The sequence below is a fragment of the Paroedura picta genome, chromosome 6, assembly GCF_049243985.1.
Source record: "Paroedura picta isolate Pp20150507F chromosome 6, Ppicta_v3.0, whole genome shotgun sequence".
In the NCBI taxonomy this organism is placed as follows: Eukaryota; Metazoa; Chordata; class Lepidosauria; order Squamata; family Gekkonidae; genus Paroedura; species Paroedura picta.
In genome coordinates, this window is record NC_135374.1 from 33,033,511 (window position 1) to 33,057,017 (window position 23,507).

At 42.6% G+C, this 23,507-nt stretch overlaps 1 protein-coding gene across 3 annotated transcripts; it reads left to right on the forward strand.

The window, feature by feature from the left end:
• Positions 1-1,243: 1,243 nt before the first annotated feature.
• TTF2 (transcription termination factor 2) lies at positions 1,244-23,479 on the forward strand. 3 transcript variants are annotated; one of them, XM_077342035.1, is made up of 23 exons: positions 1,244-1,398; positions 4,180-4,288; positions 7,383-7,469; positions 7,585-7,651; positions 8,735-9,649; positions 10,322-10,448; positions 11,475-11,663; positions 12,036-12,193; positions 12,734-12,815; positions 13,265-13,369; positions 13,527-13,677; positions 14,262-14,355; positions 16,297-16,487; positions 16,755-16,908; positions 17,447-17,538; positions 18,910-18,986; positions 19,164-19,306; positions 19,658-19,828; positions 21,363-21,415; positions 22,007-22,160; positions 22,697-22,779; positions 22,989-23,063; positions 23,281-23,479. In XM_077342035.1, exons 1-23 carry the CDS (start codon positions 1,371-1,373, stop codon positions 23,423-23,425), a joined length of 3,450 nt encoding a protein of 1,149 aa, XP_077198150.1. In that variant the 5' UTR covers positions 1,244-1,370; the 3' UTR covers positions 23,426-23,479. The 3 variants fall into 3 exon arrangements, with proteins under 3 accessions (XP_077198150.1, XP_077198151.1, XP_077198152.1); XM_077342036.1 differs by having other exon boundaries at positions 11,478-11,663; XM_077342037.1 differs by lacking the exons at positions 1,244-1,398; positions 4,180-4,288 and adding an exon at positions 5,187-5,426.
• The last annotated feature ends 28 nt before the right edge of the window (positions 23,480-23,507 follow it).

Here is a 23,507-nt window from a genome sequence, read left to right on the forward strand (position 1 = left end):
ACTAATTTCATATTTCCAAATGACCAAATGAAAGCTAGTTGCTATAGCTATCTATGTTCAGGTGTGTAGCTGTGTTGGTCTGAAGTAGTAGAACAACGTGAATCCAGAGGCACCTTTAAGACCAACTATGCACGGACCAAAAGTTTTGATCCTGAATAAAACGTCCTTAAGGGTGACACTGGACTCAACCATAGTTCTGCTGCTAGAGCTATAAACACTTGGTTATTATTATTCTTGGGGATAGACCTTGTTGACTGGTCCTTCAAGACTCCTTGTTTTGAAGCAGTTACTGTTGCCTACCTTGGGCCAGTCAATTCCCTCTTAACCCCAACTCTGTCCACTAGGAAACCACTGCAGTAGGGCACAATGTCCTGGCTATGAAGGTCTATGAGAGGTGGCGATCCAAAGCTTTGAGAGGGAATGCAGATCTATTAGGTATTCTCAGTATTTGTGATTTGATTCACAATGATGAAATAGGAAGTATGAATAAGGAGCTTCAAACTACCTTCAGCCTCTCTTGCTATGAAGATAAAGAGGCCACTGGAAGAAGGTTCGTTTACAAAAACTATGAGAACCAGATTCAGGTGGATAGCCATGTTGGTCTGAAACAGCAGAGCCGCTTTAAGACTCCTGAAGGAGAAAAGCGGCATATAAAAAACAACTCTTCTTCCGAACAGAGTTCGAGTCCTATTTAAGAACAATAAAGTTTAATTCTGGGTCGAACCTTCCTGAGCACGTACACTTCATCAGGTATCTGGAGAACAGTTCCTGCACACGAACACACACACACACACACACTTCTTGAATAACACGTTGTTTTTAAAGGTGCCATCGGACTCAAACTTTGTTCCGATCCGCAGACAGGCTAATCTCTCGCCGATGTCATGGTGCAGCTCCTTGCTGTGGCTGCTCCATCGCATGATGGGCGAGCATTTCCCACTGGCGGCAATCAAGACCGCGCTCGCCGGGCGACTCAAGCTTTCCAGTCCGCGTTTCCGCAACGCCGCCCGACTCCCAGGCCAGCCTCTGCCGCGAACAAGCCTCCCTCGGCCGCCGAGCGCCTTGCGCCACGGGAAGGAGGGCTCCCATCGCCAGCCAGCCAACCAGTAGCTTCACCTTTCCCCTCGTCGATTGGGCAGAAGACAAGGGCGCGAAGAGAGACCGTTTGGATTTGATTGGAGGGCGGGCAAGAATGTTTCCCGAACTCCCTTTTCAGCCCGCTCTCTTTTGCTTTGATAGGCTCCACGGAGACCAGTGGGCGGGGAAAAGAGTGCGATTGGCCGGTTTGGGAGGCTCCTGAGGTGCGCCTCTTCCTTCCTTCGCCGTTTTAAGAAGCCGGGGGAAGGAAGGGAGCTCTCCGGCGGCTTGTTATGGAGAAGGTGCTGTGCGCTGCGCACGGTGAGGAGTGGGCCGCGGCACCTGGGGCCGGGTGCAGGGAGGTGGCTGGCTGGCATGCAGGTGTGGGGCCACAAACAAGGGCGATGGGGAGCAAGCCCTGTAGGGAAACAGGAACCTCAAGGCAAATAGCCTCGTACACTTAACTATACATTAAAGAGTAGAAAGAAAGAAAGAAAAATAAGTCAAGGGTATGAAGTTCAAATCTGTTGGCGGAGTTTATATATACAAGGAGGGGCGAAGCAGCAGGCCACTTCAAAGGATAAGATAGATTTCTTGCGAAGAGAAACAACTTCGGAAAGAGGATTGCAGAGAGCATCCTGACTAACTGATTTTTACATTCTGTACATTCTGTAAGCAAGCCGGGAGGAAGAGCCGACCTGTTGAGAGGGGAGGTGTATAAAGCCCAAAATGAATGAGTCAAGAAGCAGGATGTCTCCAAATGAGTCAATAGGAGATTGTTGTTGTTAGGTGCGAAGTCGTGTCCGACCCATCGCGACCCCATGGACAATGATCCTCCAGGCCTTCCTGTCCTCTACCATTCCCTGGAGTCCTTTTAAGTTTGCACCTACTGCTTCAGTGACTCCATCCATCCACCTCATTCTCTGTCGTCCCCTTCTTCTTTTGCCCTCGATCACTCCCAGCATTAGGCTCTTCTCCAGGGAGTCCTTCCTTCTCATGAGGTAGCCAAAGTATTTGAGTTGCATCTTCAGGATCTGGCCTTCTAAGGAGCAGTCAGGGCTGCTCTCCTCTAGGACTGACCGGTTTGTTCGCCTTGCAGTCCAAGGGACTCGCAAGAGTCTTCTCCAGCACCAGAGTTCAAAAGGCTCAATTCTTTAACGCTCAACTTTCCTTATGGTCCAACTTTCACAGCCATAAATTGCAACTGGGAATACCATAGCCTTGACTAAATGCACTTTTGTTGGCAGGGTTGGCAGGGTGATGTCTCTGCTTTTTAGGATGCTGTCTAGATTTGCCATAGCTTTCTTCCCCAGGAGCAAGCGTCTTTTAACTTCTTTGCTGCAGTCCCCATCTGCAGTGATCTTGGAGCCCAGGAAAATAAAATCTGTCACTATCTCCATTTCTTCCCCATCTATTTGCCAGGAATTGGCCCATTATGCACAGAGTGGAAAGTCTGCATTCGGGGTGGAATGGCGGCGGCTAAAATCACCAATTATGCACGCTGCAGGCGGCAACCGGGTGCAGAGTCAACGTATGCCGCCGAAAAAGCCACATTAGCGAGATGCGGAAGAAAGTGGAGCTTCCTGGGACCAGGGTGAAACCAGAAGCGACTCCGGAGTATCTGCGTGCATAATTGGATACTCTGGGTTTTGCCGCCGTTGTGTTCCGTCCCGTGCATAATTGGTTTGCTTCGCTTCTTCCTCCTCCTCGTTCTCCATGCCACCGTTTCAGCGGCCGTGCATAATAGGCCATTCAGAGGGCCGGATGCCATGATCTTTGTTTTCTTGATGTTGAGTTTCAAGCCAACTTTTGCACTCTCCTCCTTCACCAGCATCAACAGGCTCTTTAATTCTTCATCAACAGGCTCTTTAATAGGAGATAGGAGAATATCATTTGAAAGTCTGACTTTGCTGAATACATATCTCCTCTGATGTCTTCTGCAAGACTCTTCATATTGTGCTCAGGGGCACTGCTGATCTTGTGTGTTCCAACAGAATTGTAAGCCCCAACACACTGGATGGCAGAAGCAAGTTGACTTCTTGGCAGGATGCTGGTTATGGTCTGTGCCTTGCAGAGCAGCCTTTCACAACTTTTTTACTGTTGAAAAACCCCTTGAAACATTCTTCAGCTTTGAGAAGCCCCAGAAGTGATGCACTTGTGCAGCATATGGTTGGGAAGCAAAGCTGTGTATACACCCAGCTGGGGCCCCTCCCCACTCCCTCAGGGCCCATCATATCACTCAAATGTTTAACAAATTAAAAATATATATATTTAAAAAAATTAGCTCCCACCCATTCAGGAAACCCTTCCAGCTCTATCAAGAAACTCTAGGGCAGTGGTTCTCAACCTGGGGGTCAGGACCCCTTTGAGGGTTGAATGACCCTTTCACAGGCCAAGCAGCTTGGCCGGGGGTGCCATCCACACAACAGCCTTGTGGGGTAGATCGAGATAAAGTATTAGTCTATCTCGAGCAGTGGAAAAGAGCAGCATCGTCATGGTGGGACAAGAGGCAGAACTGAACAGAGAAATCCCGGAAGAAAAACAATTTATATACCATAATGAACAATGGATCTTCATACCCTTGGTCAGTTTCGGTTTAATTTCTGTGAAAGAACACTTGTATAATTTTATGGTTGAGGGTCACCACAACATGAGGAACTGTATTAAAGGGTCGCGGCATTAGGAAGGTTGAGAACCACTGCTCTAGGGTTTCATGAAACCCTGCTTCACAGAGCCTGTTGTAGAGTCTTATGTCAAGAAAGAGGACATTTGGCCACCCTTGTGGGAAAAGAAATACCCAAGAGCAGTAGCAAGGTTACTCATTTGTTACAGGGGAATTTGATTGCTAAGGTGTGGTCTTCTCCTTCCCCCACATGGCTGCAGACATTTTCGGTATCCCAAAGGCAAAGTGGCTTGATGAAATGGTTTGCTGTAGACTGAAGGAAAGCTGAATGTTTGAAATAACAGGTTTTAAAGACAAAATCCTTACATACGTGGGGTATGCTTAAATTGTAGAACTACAGTGGATTTGACTTAAGCTGCTGCTGTGTTTCTCCTGTGACTCCTATCTTACCTCTCCCGTGGTTTCCTTGTCCTTCCTAGGGTTTCCCTGCCTTTTGAAGACTGGCATCAAAGATGGCCCAAACAAAAACAAAACCTTCTATATGTGTGGAGTCCAAGGTCAACCTTGTGGATTTGTCCTCCCCACCCAGTATGTTGAACATTCTTATGTTGTAGATTATCTGAAAAATTATGGTCTGGTAGTTACTGCTGTTGAATTCACTCATGTTAATTTACATTAATCTTGTATCCCCTGTACCTTTACAGGAAGAACTTTAAGCACATAAAATTCCTCATCTTGTTCAGAATCAAAATGTGGTAGTTTGGATTCAAATGGATATTAATTTAATCTATTGGATAAACATGAGCCCTAATAACTTTTCATTTGGGAATGATTTAGTGTATGGTTTTGACTCCCTCTTCCCTCCATGCTTGAGACCAGGTGGGAATGTTTGTACTGTGAAATGATTAGTTTTAGTTTAAATATGCCTGTATAAGACACGGATTAGCTCATTTACTTGAATTCTTTAGAGATATTTATCCTGTTATGTGATGCATATGCTCTTCGTGTGGCCTTGATTGTGTGCATATGCACATATACATACATAGATGCAGATGTCCTTGCTTCTTAGCAAGTGGGTGAACCAGCCATACATTTCTGAGACACAGGCTAACAGGAAGTACTTCCACTGGAATCTTCCACTGCTTTGATTTGTTCACAAGGGGCTTGTGCAAGACAATCTCTTCTTGAATTGTGTCTGTAGTCTTCCAGCTATATGTGCAGAGCTTTAGCTCATGAAAGGCTTGTTGCTATAGCTACCAGTAAGCAACACTGCATCTTTTTCTCAATATCAGACTCTAAAGATTGACTTGGATGTGATTTCTTTTTAAAAGTAACAATATAAATATGTTCAGAAGTATTTATTCATCTCTATAGATCTGCACATCTGGGACTGTGTTTACAGTTTTAAATGAAGAACAATAAGGGGAAACTTCATAAACATTTTTAATACTGTTACATATACTGTCCTCCTTTGCATTTTTGCAGGTGATATTAATACTGGATCACAGGGCTGTCTTCATGCTAAAAAGCATCAACCATAATCACATAGTTTGACAGGTTCATTGTCTACTCATTGAGGAAAAAGAAGAATAGTATCACATGTTACACATTCCATGCTAAGGTTTTTGAAAGATCATCTACATTTCATGAAGCACTTGTAATAGGTTATACTCCACTATCTGAAAGCTAACAGTGGAACAATATTATTTGAAAAAAGGAAAAAAATGTAAGTGTATAGAATATTTGGTTTGTAAACTAAATAATGCAAAATCTTCATAAAATCATAGAGTTGAAAAGGGCCATACAGACCATCTGCTCAATGCAGGATCAACCTAAAGCATCCATGATAAATATCTGTCCAGATGGTGTTTGAAGACTTGCCAGTCAGGGGGAATTGACCACCTCCTTAGGCAGCTTATTCAACTATTGAACAACTCTGATCCCCCCCCCCCAATATCTATCCAGTACCATTCTACAAGTAGTTTAAACCCATTACTGTGGGTCCTATCCTCTGCTGCCTTTCCTCCACCAAGTGACTACTTTCAAATACTTAAAGAGCACTCCTCATGTCCCCTCCCATCCTCCTCTTCTCCAGGCTGGGCATTCCCAATTCCCTCAGCCTTTCCTCATAGGGTTTGGTCCCCAGGCTCCAGATCATCCTTGTTACTGTGGGTCCTATCCTCTGCTTCCATCCTTTTCATTCTTCTCTGCATTCTCAATTTTGTCCACATTTTTTTGAAGTGAGGTTTCCACAACTGCACACAGTATTCCAGGTGCAGTCTGACCAATGTGGTATACAGCGAGACTGTGACATGTTGCAATTTTGATGCGATGCCTCTGTTGATACAGCCCAAGACTGCATTCACCTTTTTGCCACCACATCACACGGTTTGCTCATATTTAATTTACAGTCTACAAGTATCCCAAGATCTCATTCACACACACTGCTATCCAGAAGTGTATCTCCCATCCAGTATACATGCTTCTCATTTTGGTGACCCAGGTGTAGCACTCAACACTCATCCTTATTAAATTGCATCTTGTTCTCGTTTGCCTATTTTTCCAGCATGTTCAGATCTCACTGAACTCTCTCTTCTGGGGTGTTTGCTATTCCTCCCAGTTTGGTGTCATCTGCAAATTTAGTGAGGAGTCCCTCCACTCTCCTCATCCATATCACAGAAAGTACTGGACCGTGTACTGAACACCCACTGCTCACCTTCCTCCCATCCGATGAATCACTATAGACAACTACAATTATTCTTTGGGCATGGTTTTCTAACCACTTTCCCTATCCACCTAACCCTCTGAAAATCTAGTCCGCAGTCCTCCAGTTTACCCATCAGAACATCATGGGGAATCTTGTCAAAAGCCTTTCTGAAATCAAAGTAAATAACATCACCTTGAGTGTCCACAATCAAGTAAACCTGTCAACGAAGGACACTAGTTTGGTTTGGCTGGACCTGTTGAAGACAAATTCATGGTGACTTCCCAGGATCACCATGTTGTCCTTCAGATGTTTGCAGCTTGCCCCCTTTGTATGTATTTGTATTGAAACACAAAAACTTTCTAATAAGATGTTGAGCAATAGCTATCAACTATAGAATGAGGGCTCCAATTTCTTTGTCAGCAAGTATTGTTTCCTCATAGGTTTTATAACATACGGGAGAATAGAAGGATGTAAAATAATATTTTGGAACTGTGGTCCCCAACCTTTTTATCACCGGGGACCACTCAACGCTTGACAATTTTACTGAGGCCCGGTGTGGGGGGATAGTTTACTCCTCTACTCTCAACCACAGCCCTAACGCTCTCTGACTCTGGTCGCTATGGTAATGTTTAAACATCCCTTCAAAATAAGATACAGACACGCCACAACAATGAACATAAGGAACATTTTATTTTCATGGATGACAATGACAAATCAATGGGAACCCTGAGCTTGTTTCTCTGCAACGAGATAGTCCCATCTGGGAGTGAATGACACCCGAAGTGTGTTGTAAAGGGCTGGGGGGGGGGGAAGGCATCCTTCGCAGCCCACCTCCAATTAGTCGACGGACCACATGTGGTCCGTGGCCCACAGGTTGGGGATCGCTATTTTGGAACACAGTCTGAAGCTCTTACAAGGGTTGTTATCTGTTCCTGCTATAAACCTTACTTACATTAGTACCTTTTCTTCCCTCAGACTTTGTCCGTCTCACTGCTTGATGCATGAGGAGTATGTGGTGGACCTGCAAATTTTGATCAAGCAGCAGGGAACAGACCAATATCGGTATATTTTCCAAAGAATACCTGCCATTTTTTAATAATCTTATGGCATACTTGGGGGAGTCCAATGTATGAAAGACCCTGCTTGACATTCTGTACTTTGTTTTGTTGTTCACCAGATTGTTCTATAGATGTACTCAGCATGAAGAGGAAGGGAAGCAGTGGTGTGGAAGTGTCCCATGGCAGGTGCTTATACCTCATTGCAGTTTCTTTGTTGCTAGCAGTGTGAGATGTTCATGTTTCAGAAATCTGTTGTGCTCACTGATCACTTAACTGTGCTTAACTGTATACAACTGAACTCATCTTACAGCTGTGTCATTTGCACTCCTCGCTCTTCCCATCTGCCTCTTCTTTGGCCAACAGGGCTTGATTGATAACTCTCTGGTTTGATCTAGCTCCAATTGCCATGACAGGTACCTTGGCAAATTTGAGCCCATTCCCCCCCACTAACTGGGATTCTAATTCTTAGTTATCATCTTAGATTACCAGTTTGAGGATGGAACAAGCTCCAATTTGCTCATATGCCTGTATTTCGACATGATTGCAAGCTGGAGCTTCATCAAACCATAGAGTGTAAGGGAAGGCACAAGGGGAGTAGACAAGAAGGGCAACTGATCTAGGGAATATCAAGCTTGATTTGGGTTTGCCAGACATGTGGAATGATAGGAAATGGAACCTGTTGTAGAAAATAGTAAATATATTCATCATATTTAAATGTGCATCTATTTGATATGTATTATTTATTCTGGATTAAAGTTTTCAAGCAGTTTGGGATCTTTTGGCAAACATTCCATGTGCCACAAGATGACCAGAAAGGAAGTTAGGGGAAGGGAATTGGCCTTATACACAGTTTCAGAGCGTACCCATGTTGGTTTACAGTAGAACAGTTAGATTCCAGTCCAGTGACACATAAGAGAGCATTGACATTTTGCCAGGTATGTCCTTTTGAGTCAAAGCACACCCCTCACCCCAAATCTCGTTGGTCCCTAAGTTGCTAGCTGGTGGTCAGTAAAGACAGAAAATATTTGTGGCTGAAAACAAACTGATTAGGGCAGTAAAGCCTGATCCAGGACTTTATATAGCTTGTGATATATTGATATTATGTATTCATGGCTAGATCCTTCATTTGTTAATCATCAACATAAAGATCCTCAGGATGTCAATTTTCATTCTCTATCAATTTGAATGCAACAGTTCTGCAGAGACATTGAGAAGGCATAGTCTTAGTATTCATGGTGCTAATCTAAGATTTGATCTGAATTTCTGTAGGATTCACAGCCCACCAGATTGTCAGCTAAATCACAGTCTCAGCACATGATGGACTTACCCCTTAATCAAAATGATCAAAGAAACCCCTTCAAAGTGTCAGACAAGAATAAAAAAACATTATCTTTGAAACAAATTAATAAACATGATGGGGGAAATTCAAAAGAAAAAGATAAGAGAGAGACATTGGACTCTGATAAAAAGAATCTACAGAAATTATTGGAATATGCTGGGAAAGAACTTCCAAAAACAAGTAAGATTAAGTTTGGAGATAAAAGTGTTAGAACACCAAGGGAAGAAAAAGAAAGGCAAACTAATTCAAGTGACTTGACAACTGGCCTTCAAGAAACTGGACTTTTGAATACAAAAACAAATTCTAGCAAAAAAGGTGAGGTGCCCTCTGGACACACCAGGCAGAGTGCATTGATGAGAACTGTTGAAGATGGCTTGCAGAAGCCAGGAATAAGCTGCAGTAGCCAAACATCAAGCATAAAGCCTTTTAATAAGGAGCAGTTTGGAAAAGGAGGATCTGAATGCCGCGTAGACGAAAGAATAACACAAAAGACTCATGGATATGCGGGAAGTGAAAAGAGAACTGTGACACCCAGAGAACTTGAAACAGTTTGTGAATGTACCAGCTTGCCTACGATGTCTCCTGGAGAAAACACTATATTACACAGGGGGTTGACTGCAGAAGAAGAACAGGATACCAATAAAAATGTTATTGGTGAGAAGCATGATAGATCTGTTCCATCCAAATCACCTGTTGGACTGGTAGTAGATCCCTTGCGTGGAAAAGATTGCAGTCTGAAGAATTCGACTTCTGTTTCAGAAGAAAGTGCCCCTTCACAAAAGGCAGAAATTCTGGATTCCAAAGCCCTTCATAGCCAGCTTTCAGCTCAGCTAAGGCAAAAAAAGGTATCTTGGTTGCTTTCTTTTTCAAAATCTGAGTGTCCATTTATGCTGTGGCTCAAAGGTTTCTTGTTTCCCTTAAAGCTTCCAAGGTGAGACAGCCTTCAGTTGGTTACTTCTGTAAACCACTCAGATGTTTTACTGTGCCGCCCTAAGCAGGGTTACACCCTTCTAAACCCATTGATTTAAATCAGAGTAGAAATGTTTTACTGGTTTGTGTCTGGCACTGTCGGAGACTATCTTATGATACTTAGGCATTGTTTGAAGTCTATGGCACACAACACAGTGAAGAGCACAGAAGCCTTCATTTATAAATATATAAAACCAAGTCTAATTTTAAAATTTCTAAGGAATATGCCGCTCTGACGTGGATAGCCCAGGCTAACCCCATCTCATTAGATTTCAGAAGCTAAGCAGGGTTGGCCCTGGATAGTATTGGGGTGGGAGACCTCCAAGAAATACCAGGGTCATGACGCAAACCACCTCTGAACATCTCTTGCCTTGAAAAGCTCATCAAATCTCGCATGATTCAGCAAAAAAATAATTCAAGGAATGTGCATGTGATTCATAGTTGATTTTCCACCCCTTTTTTGGTAGTAATTGGAGGTGACTATTTAAATGACAGAATAGCATGTAGGAACTCGATGATGCCTTTTTCTCCCCCTCTCTTCTCTCTAGAGCACTTTGAAAATGGTGAATGTGCAGGCTCTGCCAGATAAAGGGCAACGATTATTAAAGCAAGTGCAAGAGCTGGAAGCTGCGCTTAGCTCTCTTAACCTGGCGTCAGAAGAAGGTGCAAAGGAAGGTGTGTCTATTTAGAAGCTATTGGCCATACAGCGGAGGCAATGTTGTTTTCTTTATTTAGAACACTCAGAAATATTTATTTGGTTCTAAATCTGTCTTGCTATCCAAAATGTTACAATGTATTTCCTCTTAATGCATCTTGGAGCCAGTTCAAAAAGCCTGCTGTTAGGGTTTGTTACCTGGAATGCCAGCAGACATGGGCAACGCCTGGGGTAGGGATTTGCAATATGAGACAGATTTTAATCTTTGCCATACATAAACAGAACAAAAAGCAAAACAAAATCAGGTAGATAGTAAGAGATTGTAAAATACTAAATTGGGGGGATTGCTGAGCTCACTATCTGCCTCTCCTCCCAGCCACACCCCCTCTCCCTTCCGTTCTTTTTTTTTTACTTTTGATCATGACTGCATCACAACACGAATGCTCCAGAAAATGAACCTATATAATGTTTTCTGCCTGATCTTTCCCTGCTATTAATATGAGAAGGTTCCTTCAAAAGGGAAACTACATGTGGAATTAAAGGGCTGTCGAAAAGCAGGAGATGGGTGATGGCCATGACTTCGCTTATGCTTAGATTTCCAGAGGAAAGACAGATTTCTGGATAGTCCTAGAGGGCTGATTACTGCCCTGCAAACCTTGATCATTAATTGTAGCCTGAATGTTGATGATCCCCCTGGAAGCCACAGATAGAGCGGTCATCAGGGGAGTGTCCCAGGGAGAAGTGGGGGAATACCCTGTGAGTCAGCTTCTTAATTGCCTGTATCCTGATTGTTACTTCTCAGCTTCAATATCAGGCAATAGGCAACAAACTTTCCATGGTCTGAGAATTTAAGGAGGCATTGGGATTGGGTCTCAGACACATAGCTCCTGACCCAGGGCTGCTTTTGTGGAAACAGATGGGATCATGTGTTTGCTCACAGAAAGCTATGGTGTTGAAGGGCTAGCTCTGAAATACTAATTTCTGAGTCGCATGTAGGAAGTACTGTACTTCACTGTTCTGCTGTGTTTGAACTGGGTTTTACCCAGCAGGCAGTGCGAGCACTATTGGAGAGGAAGAAGAATTGCAGCACAACCCATTCAGCAAAACCAACATAAAGCCACTAAGTACCCTGAAAGGAAAAGAACCACAGATGTTCCATGAGCAAGAAAATAGCAGACCATTTGAGCTCAATCTACCTGCGGAATCTAATCAATACTGCAGTAACCCTTCTGGAGGTAAGTGAGGGAGCAGCCAGCCAGTGATTAAAGTAAAAAGGAATTGGGAGGGACCTACACCCAGCTTACTTTAACAGCTCTTTTTGTCCCTTGAACATCTTTGGGTCATTATCCCAAATAAAATGTGTGCCTCTGAAGCATAGAATTGTGTGTTTTCACGATAGCCTGAATGGAAATATAAGCAGCTGCATTTTCACAAAGTCCATAGTTATCTTTGGGAGCCGCCTGATTCTTTTGTTAAATATTTTATGTTCTGAGAAACTCCATCAGAGCCTGTTTTTCTACAGGCTAGACTGTCAGATTTGAGCAAAATGTTACTTTTACTTAATAATCAGTTCTGCAGTAGCTCATCATTTCATTACTGTCTTCTAGAATATTCTTCTGTGCGGAACCTTTACGGAGGCCGAATGACTGAAGAGCGCCTCAGAGCTGTGTATAATGCCACAACGGATGCAATTGATCAGCTCCACAAGTCCCTCAAAACCTGCCCCACAGAGGAAGCGGTAACTGTAGACCCGCCAGGACTGAAGGTGAGCGAAGGTGAAAAAAGAATGTTGCTGCTCCAGTGTGCTGCCATCTTCCTTCTGCTAATTTTTTTTACATGAGCTTGTGTGACCAAAAGAAGCCAATAGAAATGGCTGAAAAGGTTTGTCTGCAGTCTTATAGATAAGAGACAGTGAACTAGACAAAATCTAGAGAAAACCGCTTAAGGATTGAGGAGTTGGTGTATCCTGGAAGGAGCGGGTGCTTGGGGTGCTGCGCAGGTTTAGAAATGTAGTTTCTGTGTAGTTTTACTACCTCTCTGTAAAAAATAGAGCATTTTTTTTAAAGATGGGAAAGTGTACAGAGGCTGGATTTTATCAATGAAAAATTGCCCATGTGCATCTTGTGTATCAGTGCTAAATTTCATCATTGCAAGTTTGGGAGGACCAGAAAAGGCCCCAGGTGACTGTTCAAAAGACCAAAAAAGAAAGTACTTATATGAGAAGGAATTTACTGTTGAAACTGAGGTCTGAGGGCTGTCTATTACAAATAGCAATTCGTTCCACATCTTGTACTGCCTTTCCCAGGTCTCCCTTTTGCTGCACCAGAAACAAGCACTTACTTGGCTCCTCTGGAGGGAGAACCAGGCCCCCTGTGGAGGAATCCTGGGTAAGAAACTTTTTGCCAGTTACTATTCTGGGAGTTTCTACAGCTCCTTTTCTGATAAAAGTCACTTTAGTTGTTTATCAAATGTCAAGCATAGAATGCAGGCTTCAATAACCCATGGTATGACCCTTGGCCCCAACCTAGAATGGAAGTAGGTTTTAATCTGAACCCTAAAGAAAAAGATATTTGGCTCAGCTCAAATCTGCTGTCCAACGGCATTCTGGTCTGGGTGGCATGTTGCTTCTTCCTTTGGCTTCCTCATGCATCTGAATAGGCATTATACAGCATATGATAGACCAGCATTCCTTTTTTCTTGAAAACGAGGCATTGAGACGTAATCAGCAATCAAATGCTTCTAGAGCTTTAGGTGCCTGATCAGAGGCTTAAGAAATGCAGCAGTCTTTGTTCCCATTTCACTCTGATTTTGTTCTGTGCTTTCCCTCCCCTTCCAGCGGATGATATGGGCTTAGGGAAGACTTTAACGATGATTGCCCTTGTCCTGACCCAGAAGCTGTTGCAAAAGGAGAAGCAAGTAGAGATATGCAAGTCACGACAAGGTACAGATGAAGTAGCACTAGCACTGTCTGTAGACTTGATTATGCAGACTAGAGAAATTCTCATCTACTGGTAACTTTTGTCTTTATAGCCAGTAAACATGGTGGACTGTTCCACTTGACATAATATATTCATGTATTATTCTTTATATATTTGAAGATTCCTCTGTTATCTTTTCCAATGGGACTCTGATTGTCTGCCCTGCATCCCTGATCCATCATTGGAAAAAGGAAGTAGAAAGGCATGTGAACAATGGCAAACTGCGAGTCTGTCTGTACCACGGACCCAACCGAAATAAGAATGCAGCCGTGTAAGTGCAAAGCCACAAGGCAGGGCTGGCTGGTATAAGCATAATACCATAGGAAGCTTGACGTGGCCCATTGCTTCAGTGTACATTTTCTTGGACTTGTAGAGAAACATTTTCACAGAGAGATTGTGTAGCTTAGAGTGTCAGCTGAAATGATGAGTATTTCCTCTTCAGAGTTCAGCAGCTCTCTCTGCAAACTAAGCTGGGCCAGTTTATATTTATCACAGGTCAGTCTTGTTGCGGTTGACAATTCTGACACAATCTTACCAAGCAGGTGAAACCTCCTTCACTCTTAACAGGGGGCTAGGATAATTCTGTTGAGTATGGTCTCTTTTCTGGTAAAGTTGAGCGTGGAGTCAGGGTACAAATTTTGTGCTGTTCTGTCTGTCCCATTCTCTCTATCAGATGCTGGAAGGGTGGGTGGAAATGCACAAGTCAAGCTTAGCAGCCTTTCTTTGCCTGTAAGGGGAGATTCAAATTCAGGCTCTTAGTTACTCGTTGGGATTTAAGCTCTGTTTTTTCTTTAGTTCTTTGTGGTTGTGTTGAGATACCCTGCGGCTCACATAGGCGTTTGTCTCCTCGTGCAGCCTCTCTGGATATGATATTGTCATCACCACCTATAGCATCCTAGGCAAGGAAATCCCCACACACAAAGAAGAAGCCAAGGACCACGTCATGCAGGTGAGTACAGACTAGTCTTACGCTTTCCTGAGGTGAAAGATACGCTTGACAATTAAGAGCCCTGTTGATTTTACAGACAGTGCAGGTGTTGTGTTGCTTTGTTAAGGAAGCTCCTTGCAGCGCGCTCCTTTTTGCTCCTATTCCTGCTGTAATTGTACTGAAACACTCATCGAAGGCTATGACTGAGCTAAAAAGTCCTCTGAACAATGCAGTGTTAGAAGACGTAATTAAAATGTATCATAAACCATTTCTTAATGCAATAGCATAGTTAGGAGTCACAATTAAATACATCTATATTTTAGTAGGGTCTGCCTTAGGAGTCAGGTTGGGAACTCCAGTTGGTATTGAATTCCACGGCTTGGGTTTTGTCAGGAGCTTGGGTGGGACATGCCCATTATATCCCTTCTACAGTCACTCAGTTGGCTGGCAGTATTCCAGGCTCCATTCAAGGTACTGAGTGTCGCATGCAGAACCCCACATAGTTTTGGACAATGATATCTGCAGGACTACTTCCCCATCACCCTCACCTTGTGGAACAGCCTGCCTGAGGAGTTCAGGAGGGTTCCCATACTTCTGCCATTCTGCAAACTATGTAAAACACAAGGGTGCCATATGGAGGATGGAGCAGAATTGTTCTCTCTTGCCCCAGAGGGACAGACCAGAACGAATGGGATGAAATTAATTCAAAAGAAATTCCATCTAAACATCCGGAAAAAGTTCCTGACAGTTAGAGCGGTTTCTCAGTGGAACAGGCTTCCTCGGGAGGTGGTGGGTTCTCCATTTTTGGAAATTTTTAAACGGAGGCTAGGTAGCCATTTGACGGAGAGGCTGATTCTGTGAAGGTTCAAGGAGGTGACAGTAGATGAGTGATAGGGATGTGAGTGTCCAGCATAGTGCAGGGGGTTGGACTAGATGACCCATGAGGGCCCTTCCAACTGTATGATTCTTTGATTCTATGAACTGTTCAGGGGGGAATTATTATGAAGGTGATGGCTATATTATAATGGAATGGTTCAAGAATGTGCTGTAATAAAGGAAAAGGGCTATGTGACTATACTGCTCCGTACACTATGTTGCTGTATGTATTATCTTGCTCTCACTGAATTGTTTCCTTAGTACCATTGGGTAACATATGTCTAATATTTATTTTCAGATTTCTATAATTCTGTTCTGATTACATAATTTATTAGATGTCTCATCTTATTGATTTCATTGATTTACCCTGTGTGATCTGCTTTATATCTCATTGAGCAAGTTGGATTATAAAGAACATAAAGGAATGTAAATAAACAGAGATACAATTTCCCCCGTAGTAATAGCACATTTTAATTGAATTAAAAATTGTAAGACTGGAGTCAGTGCCTGAACAGTTGCAGGCAGAAAGAAATCTGCAGACAAATGATAGAAGAACTTTGGGGAGCATTCCAATGGCCAGGGATTAGCATTCTTAATTTACTGTTTCAGTCAGCTCCCCCTCGTGCTGCCTCTACCTGCTTCCTTTCCACAATCTTTAGTTTAAAAAAATGAGCTTCTCCATCTTACCAGTTGTTTAAATTGATTGTGCAAATTAAATGTGTACACATTTTGCTACCTCTCTATATTTGACTATACCCACAGTGAACGGAACAGTTTAGAAATATTTGACACAATATACATTTGTGGAGCTGTAACAAGATTTATTATCTTGTAATTCAGTGTATGCACACACTCCTTCAGCCTGTGTGTTACAGAATTTCCCTAAATTCGCAAAGATTTAACTGTTTTATTTTGAAGTAAAAATGGAAGGAGGGAAATAAATCTGAAAGAGAGAAAAAATAACAGAAAGAAAAGGTCAATCTGGTTTAGTTTTTCATGCCAAATATGTAAATAACATTAATATGTTTAAATATTTCAGACACCCATTACTTTAGATTTTAAACCCAGATCTATGTTGTGCTCTAGGATAAGTCACCTCCCATCTCTCCCTTGCTCTGGATAAACTGGGCAAGAGTTATATTGGATGAGGCACACAACATCAGAAACCCCAAAGTGCAGGCCTCAATAGCAGCCTGCAAGTTGAGAGCTACTGCCAGGTGGGCTGTAACTGGGACACCCATTCAGAACAACCTTTTGGACATGTACTCCCTGCTAAGGTAAGTTGATCACAATCAGAAACTTATAAGAGCTGGCATTGTAAGTCTGTGTCTTAAACTAAGGGCTCATCACAAACTACAGTTAGACCCTGTTTGTCTATGGTCTCTATGATAAAAACTTGGGGAGAAAATGTGCTTCCTCCAAAATTGGGTAAACATTTTACCCAGATGCTTTAGATGGAAAGTATTGCCTCTCCCACCCACCCACCCCCAGTTCAGTGAGATCCATTGACAGCACTTCAGCTGCCACTCCTATTGTCCCTGTAGGTTCCTTCACTGCTCGCCTTTTGATGAATTCAAGGTGTGGAAGAGTCAGGTTGACAATAATACAAGGAAAGGAGGAGAGAGATTGGCTATTTTAACCAGGAGCCTCTTGTTGCGAAGAACCAAGGACCAGCTGGACTCATCTGGCAAACCTTTGGTAATGATTGTTCTGCCTCTCTTTGGGTATGAAAAGAAGCCACACAGATAACTCTGTCCTGTCATCTCTTTGCTGATGGCCAGCTAGTTGGTTTGATCAGTTGTGTGTGTGTTTCTTAGCTTTTAAATCATTCAAGTAAAAAAATTATCTTCTGTCAACTGAGCAGATTTGCCACAAAATTAGAAATAAGAGTTTACCTCTAGTTAAGACATTTAGTTCTTCGTACACATAAAGTTGACCAACACAGAGAAAAATTCTTACTAATGAAATGTTAAATGTCCCAGAATATTTGTCACTTTGGACTTGTACTGAGGTGTATTTTTGGCAGTCTAAAAACACGCTGTGATGCCATGCTGTAAAGTCTGAAGGCTAGGCATTATAACTTACTGAGATTTCTGGACCCTGAGAAGCGTGAAGTCAAATGTGGCACATGAACTTTCCTTAAGAGAAGTGATTTTGCTACCGCTCTTTAACAACTGTATTTCAGCCAGTCATGAATGACGCTCATTTTATCCATTTGGTTCTTCCCTCTATCCAGGTCTTACTACCTCAGCGTCTCACTCAGCTGCACAGATTAAAACTCTCAGGTGATGAACAGTTGGTGTATGATGCGCTATTCACACGATCAAGGTATGATGGTTTCTTGGAGGCGTTTCTTAGCTTATTCTGTTTCAGCTACAGTTAACAGTTCCAACAGTCCCAATGCTTTCCTTCTGTACTAGACTCTTTCTAATGCACTGTGCCCCCTTCTATTACTGACTTGTTTACTCCCACTCTGTTCCTCAAGTATCTTTGGTAAAAGTTGGCATATATGCAGCATGTTTCTGAAATGTACCTAATTAGAATCACACCTCCAAAATAACAGAGAGCAGTGTTTTCCCTTCAATTGATTTACAGGTAAAGCTGCTTGCTGCCTTGTTGAACTGAATCCTTCTAGACCTTCCTGCTATGGGGACAGGTCTTTCCTTCCTGCTAAAATGGTATTGAGTGTGCCTTAAAACTTAAAAGGCTAAGTGGAGAAGATTTTAAATTTGTTCATTGCTATTACTACCCCAGCTTAATGCTGCATGGAAGAAGAAGAAGAGTTCGTTCTTATATGCTGGTTTTCTCTACCTGAAAGAATCTCAAAGTAGCTTGCAGTCAGTGTGGTTGTATAGTGGTTGGGATATGGTACTAGGATCCAGGAGAGTTATGTCCAAATAACTGTCAGGAAGGTCGCCAAGTGACCTTGATCTAATCACTCTCTGTCTTAATCTATCTCAGAGGTTTGTTCTGAGGATATACTAGAGAGCCGACTACTACCCTGGGTGGGATAAAAAAAGATACTAAAAATACTAGGAAAGAAACTAACAATGTATTAAGGTACCAGTGTTGCAAATTTTGAATTAGGTGAAGACAACCAAGAGAAGGGGCTGTGGATTAGTGGTATATCATCTGCTTAGTAGGCAGAAGGTGCTCATTTTAGCTTAGTTAAAGGGATCAGATGGTAGGGAATGGGAAAGACTCTGGTGGGCCACTTCCAGTCTGAGTAAACAAAACTGATCTTCGTGGAACAAAAGGTCTGATTCAGTATGTTATGAAAATCCTATGTCTGCTACTTACTTTAGGCACATCGAACAATGAGTAGACTGATGTGGTAAAGGAAATTTATTCAAATTAAATTGGAGAAGGGCCCCTCTTTTAGAAAACAAACCTCAGTGGCTGGGCAATCCAGCACCCGCTTTTAAAACCTACTCCCATCCATCAAATCCCTAAAACCATCTCTCCACGCTCTCAGGGTGGAGTTACAGGCTAAGCTCACCGAATTGTCTACAACCTGCAGCATTTAGATGAGATTTCTAACATGGATTTTTTTAAAAGAAACAATGCTGTTGTTTACTGATACATGACCACCTCTTTGTGTTGCAGCTGTTTACGGTTCTCAGCTTGTATGTATAGAAAATGAAACTCTGAGTGGACAAATCTGTCTGATTTGTTTTAAAATGTGCCTTGTTTAATCAGGTCAACTCTGCAGTCTTACCTCAAGCGGCAGAAGGATCAACTGACAGAGCGCATGAGAGAGAACCCGTTTGAGAGAGGTTAGAATTCTTAAGATATTTGTAGAAATGTGTTGAATGTGATGGGGGTAGTCATAACTTTATACTATTTTGTTGCCATGTTCATTTACTGCTCATTATAGCAAATGTTGGCAGATGCTGCTGTAGAAGATCCCTCCCCTCTCTAGTTGCTCTGACATGTATATTTCTCTTGGCTAGTGGCACAACAATTTCAAGATGGTCAGCGGGACTCCGTGGGGAAGACGAGCACAGATACTTTTCCTGGCTCCACCACTGTTCATATCTTGTCCCTGTTGCTGAGGCTCCGTCAGTGCTGCTGTCATCTTTCTTTGCTGAAAACAGTAATTATGCGGGGTCATACAGAGTGCTGGTTGCTTGCAAGGCAATGTCACCCTACTGCAGAAGCTGCTGACTGAGTCAGTTTGGTGTAGTGGTTAAGAGCAGTGGCCTCTAATCTGGACCACCGGGTTTGATTCTCCACTCCTCCACAAGCAGCCAGCTGGGTGACTTTGGACTAGTCACAGTCCTGTTAGAGCTGTTCTCACAGAGCAGTTCTGTCAGAGCTCTCAGCTCCACATACCTCACGGAGTGTCTGTTGTGTGGAGAGGAAGGGAAAGGTGATTGTAAGCTGCTTTGAGACACCTTCAGGTTGTAAAAATTGGGGTATAAAAACCAACTCTTCTTTATTGCAGGCTCTGGAGCAGGCCAACTTGGACAGTGAAGGCATCTCTCTCTCATTGGAGGAGCAGCTCTGTGCTCTGACCTTGTCCGAACTTGATAGCAGTGACCCTAAGTCTGTGGTCTATCTCCTTGGCTCACCCTTTGATAAAGATCTTTTTGAAATCACAAGACAGAGTACCAAGGTATTAAGACTGTAGCACTCCCTTTTTAGGGAATTCTGGTGACTGCTCTGTGGCTTTCTTCCCACCAGGTATTTTTACAAACAAGGTATAAAGCTATATTTCAGTGTTGAAAAAAGGTAAACCAGTATTTTCATTCTATACAGTCAGACTTCTACTGCTACATGAATGAAGAGGCCAATCCTTTTCATTAAAACACAGTTAAAGCTGTTTACGTTGCATATAATTTCACAGCTACTTAACCAGCAGAATAAACGCTTCTGCCTGCTACATTTTTATCCCGCTCTTCCTCAAAGGAGTTCAGCGACATATATCAGTTTCCATACATCCGTTGTATCTTCAATACAACCCTGTGTGTGTATGACTGGCCCAAGGTCGCCTTAGCAAGCTTCAAGGCTAAACCTGAGTATCTCCATTCTAACACTTTAACCACTACACCAAACTAGCTCTGTCTTTTAAATTTCTTAAAATACATTGGCTTCGCTCAAAGAAAAGGCAGCCCAGAATTACTGGGAGATTCCAAATGGCGCCCCTAGAAGAGGGACAGCAACATTCAATGAATGCTTCACTCATCCCCTCCTATATACCCCCAGCTCCATTGGTGGGACAGAGAAGATGGATGTGATTGCACAGGCATTTTGAATGGTGGTGGTTTGTTTTTTAATTGCCCCCAGACTTCAGTAACTTAACACCTGGTTCTTCATTTCATAAAAAGCAGCTAAATAGGTTTAGGTACCAATATCTTAACCAATAGTTCTGTATCATACAGTGCATGCCTGGGAAAAATGAAAGAAGGTACATCAAGTTTCCTTGTTAAAGCAATCACTAAAATCCAAACACCAAAATTTCTGTAGCCACAAGTTGTACTGCTTGTGTTGCTATTATGTCATCCACTGCTTGCAGCATGACATGCTTATGTATGTTGCCCAAGTCTTACATCCTTGTATTCATTGATGCCTGCATTCAATTTGTTAAAACTAGGTGCATTGCTGATCATTCATTGTTTGACTTGTTTCGTTAAAGCAAGGCAGGCAAATTCCTCTTCATTTAAGTTCACACAGTGCTTTTCAAATGTTTGTATAGGAGATTGGAAGTGCCTTCACAATCAATGATGATAATGTAATTAATGTTGTAGAGACTGAGGTTCCAGGTGCAGCTACTTTATTAATTTTATTACTTATCAGCCAGCTTGGTGTAGTGGTTGAAGAGTGAGGGTTTCTAATCTGGCAAACCGAGTTTGATTCCCAACTCCTCCACATGCAGCCAGCTGCAGTTCTGTCAGAGTTCTCAGCCCCACCTACCTCACAGGATGCCTTGTGGGGAGAGGAAGGGAATTGTAAGCTGCTTTGAGATTCCCTTGCGTTGTGAAAAGTGAGGTATCTCTTCTTATAAATAATAACCATCCCTGAATTCAGCAGACCTTATCAATGAGTAACACTGCCCCAAGATGTCACAGTATATAAATTAAATGAATGAATCAATAAATAGCTTTGCATGGAATTGGATCGTAAGTCTACTCTTTCCCCCAACTTTCTAGTTATCACATCTCTTGGAAGAGCTAAAGGCCATCCAAGGTCAGTGCCAGAAAAGGTAAGTTTAGTTGTACCAGGTGATCTGGGCACTACTGTAGATGCAGGGTGGTTACTAATAAAATACACAAAGAAAGGTGAGGTACTATTTGGTGTGATTGTGTTGCCTGCAGCAATATGAGCCAATCCCGGTTAGCTTGAATGGGGAATGTCAAGTTAATGTGTATATGTTAGAGAAAGGAACATGCAAACCAGAGTTTTAGCTCTAATTGGCAACACAAGACACAAGCATCACCTGTCCAATGGGATCCACATTTCTGTTTCTGGATACTCAAGGATCCCACTCTTCTTATATTTGAACTCCAAAGCATTCTGATAGCATACCATGGAATGCAATCACTTCTGTTCACCTCACTTCTTCTGCCCTGGCACACTCCAGTTTGGTCTTTGGGGTCTTTTTGTTTTATGGCAAACTTTAGTTTGCTGTTCCATTTGAAGTCACTGTAGTTTGCTCAGCTATAAGAAAAAGAATTAGTTGCAAATGATGCAAGAGGGAGGGAGGAACACACAAGCTTCCATTCAGTTAATATCAGACCATATTTTGCTTGCTGCATTGAGCCCAAAACTAAAACACTGTCTCCTGTCTTTGTAGTGTTGTTGTGTCTCAGTGGACTAGCATGCTGAAGGTTGTGGCAGTACACCTTGAGAAGTTTGGCCTGAAATGTGCCACCATAGATGGCTCAGTGAATCCAAAGCAGAGGATGGATGTGGTTGAAGAATTCAACAGTAATCCTAAAGGACCTCAGGTATGGAAAAGGCCAGAGAGGTTTTTTTCTCACTGCTCCTATTATTTTCAATAGGTAATCGCACCCAATTCAACTCAATTGCTGTGTATAATTCCAGCACCAGGTGAATGTTCTGATCCCCTCCCCCCCTGACGGAGCCTACATGGCAAAATGTGCAGGGACTTTGTACAATAAATCTATTACTTATTAGATAGGATTAAGCTAGCAGTTGTTTAGCCCGTTATTTTGTCTGATCATATGTAATGCATTTGAAGAAGAATGTTTTTCTAAAGAGTTCAGATGCTTGAACTAATCAGTAACTCCAGAGATTCCTGTAGTTAATTCAGTTTTCTGAAGCAGCAAAAGAGAAGAAAAGGATGCACAGGTGATACAGGTTTGGTCAGGTCTTTTTAGGCTCCATATCTGATGCTGGGCACAAAATTCAGCTTTTGAAGAATCTGTTGTAAAAATAACTTTCTACTTAAACCAAATGTAAAAAGAAATGGTGGATCTGGGGTGGGAGATGAGCATCTATTTCCTCTCCTCCTCTGTTTTAGGTGATGTTGATCTCCCTTCTGGCTGGAGGCGTTGGCCTCAATCTCATTGGTGGAAATCATCTCTTCCTCCTTGACATGCACTGGTAAAGATAAAGGCTGTTTTGTCTTCTGCCACAAAAGCTTTCCAGAGAAATTTGTTACTGCAGAAATCAGAATGAGTTCAGTTAAGGAATTTGAGTTGTTTAGAAAGGACCTTTATGCGGAGCTGAAAATGTGAGCTGTCATTTCTGCTCCCAAATGACTTACATCTGTAGCTTAAGCAGAGTGACAAGACAGCTTCCTTTCCTTTCAGGAACCCAGCTCTAGAGGACCAGGCCTGTGACCGCATTTACCGTGTGGGGCAGCAGAAAGATGTCATGATCCACAGGTCATACTTCATTCTATGTATTGTGTCTTTTTTTAATTTGTGAGTTGTGGATTTGTCCCCACAGTTCTAAGAATGAGGCTGAAGCGCTGCAGAACCACTTCTGGCCTACTCCCTTATGGGGTTCTTGTCTGATTCCAGCTCCTTTCTGTTGAATCATTTAAGCTGCTTGAACAAAGACTGACAAGACTTGTGCTAACATAGCGTGCTTGATTTCTAGGTTCGTTTGTGAAGGGACAGTAGAAGAAAAGATCTCGGAGTTGCAAACCATGAAAAAAGAGCTGGCCCAGAAAGTGCTGTCGGGAAGAGGTGACTCCTTCACAAAGCTCACCCTGGCAGACCTCAAGCTTCTTTTTGGCATTTGACTGTCACATTTTGAATGAGAAGTAAATTAAGGATATATAAAGTGATTAAGTCAAGCTTTTGCAATTGTGTTGCAGTCTTGTT

What these genes read in the sequence shown, in the direction of transcription:
- TTF2 (XM_077342035.1), top strand. Translation starts at nt 1,371, where the DNA reads ATGGAGAAGGTGCTGTGCGCTGCGCACG. An exon ending in CCCCTGTGGAGGAATCCTGG is followed by an intron (nt 12,816 to 13,264) that starts GTAAGAAACTTT and finishes CTCCCCTTCCAG; the next exon opens with CGGATGATATGGGCTTAGGG. An exon ending in AGAGAACCCGTTTGAGAGAG is followed by an intron (nt 18,987 to 19,163) that starts GTTAGAATTCTT and finishes TCTCTTGGCTAG; the next exon opens with TGGCACAACAATTTCAAGAT.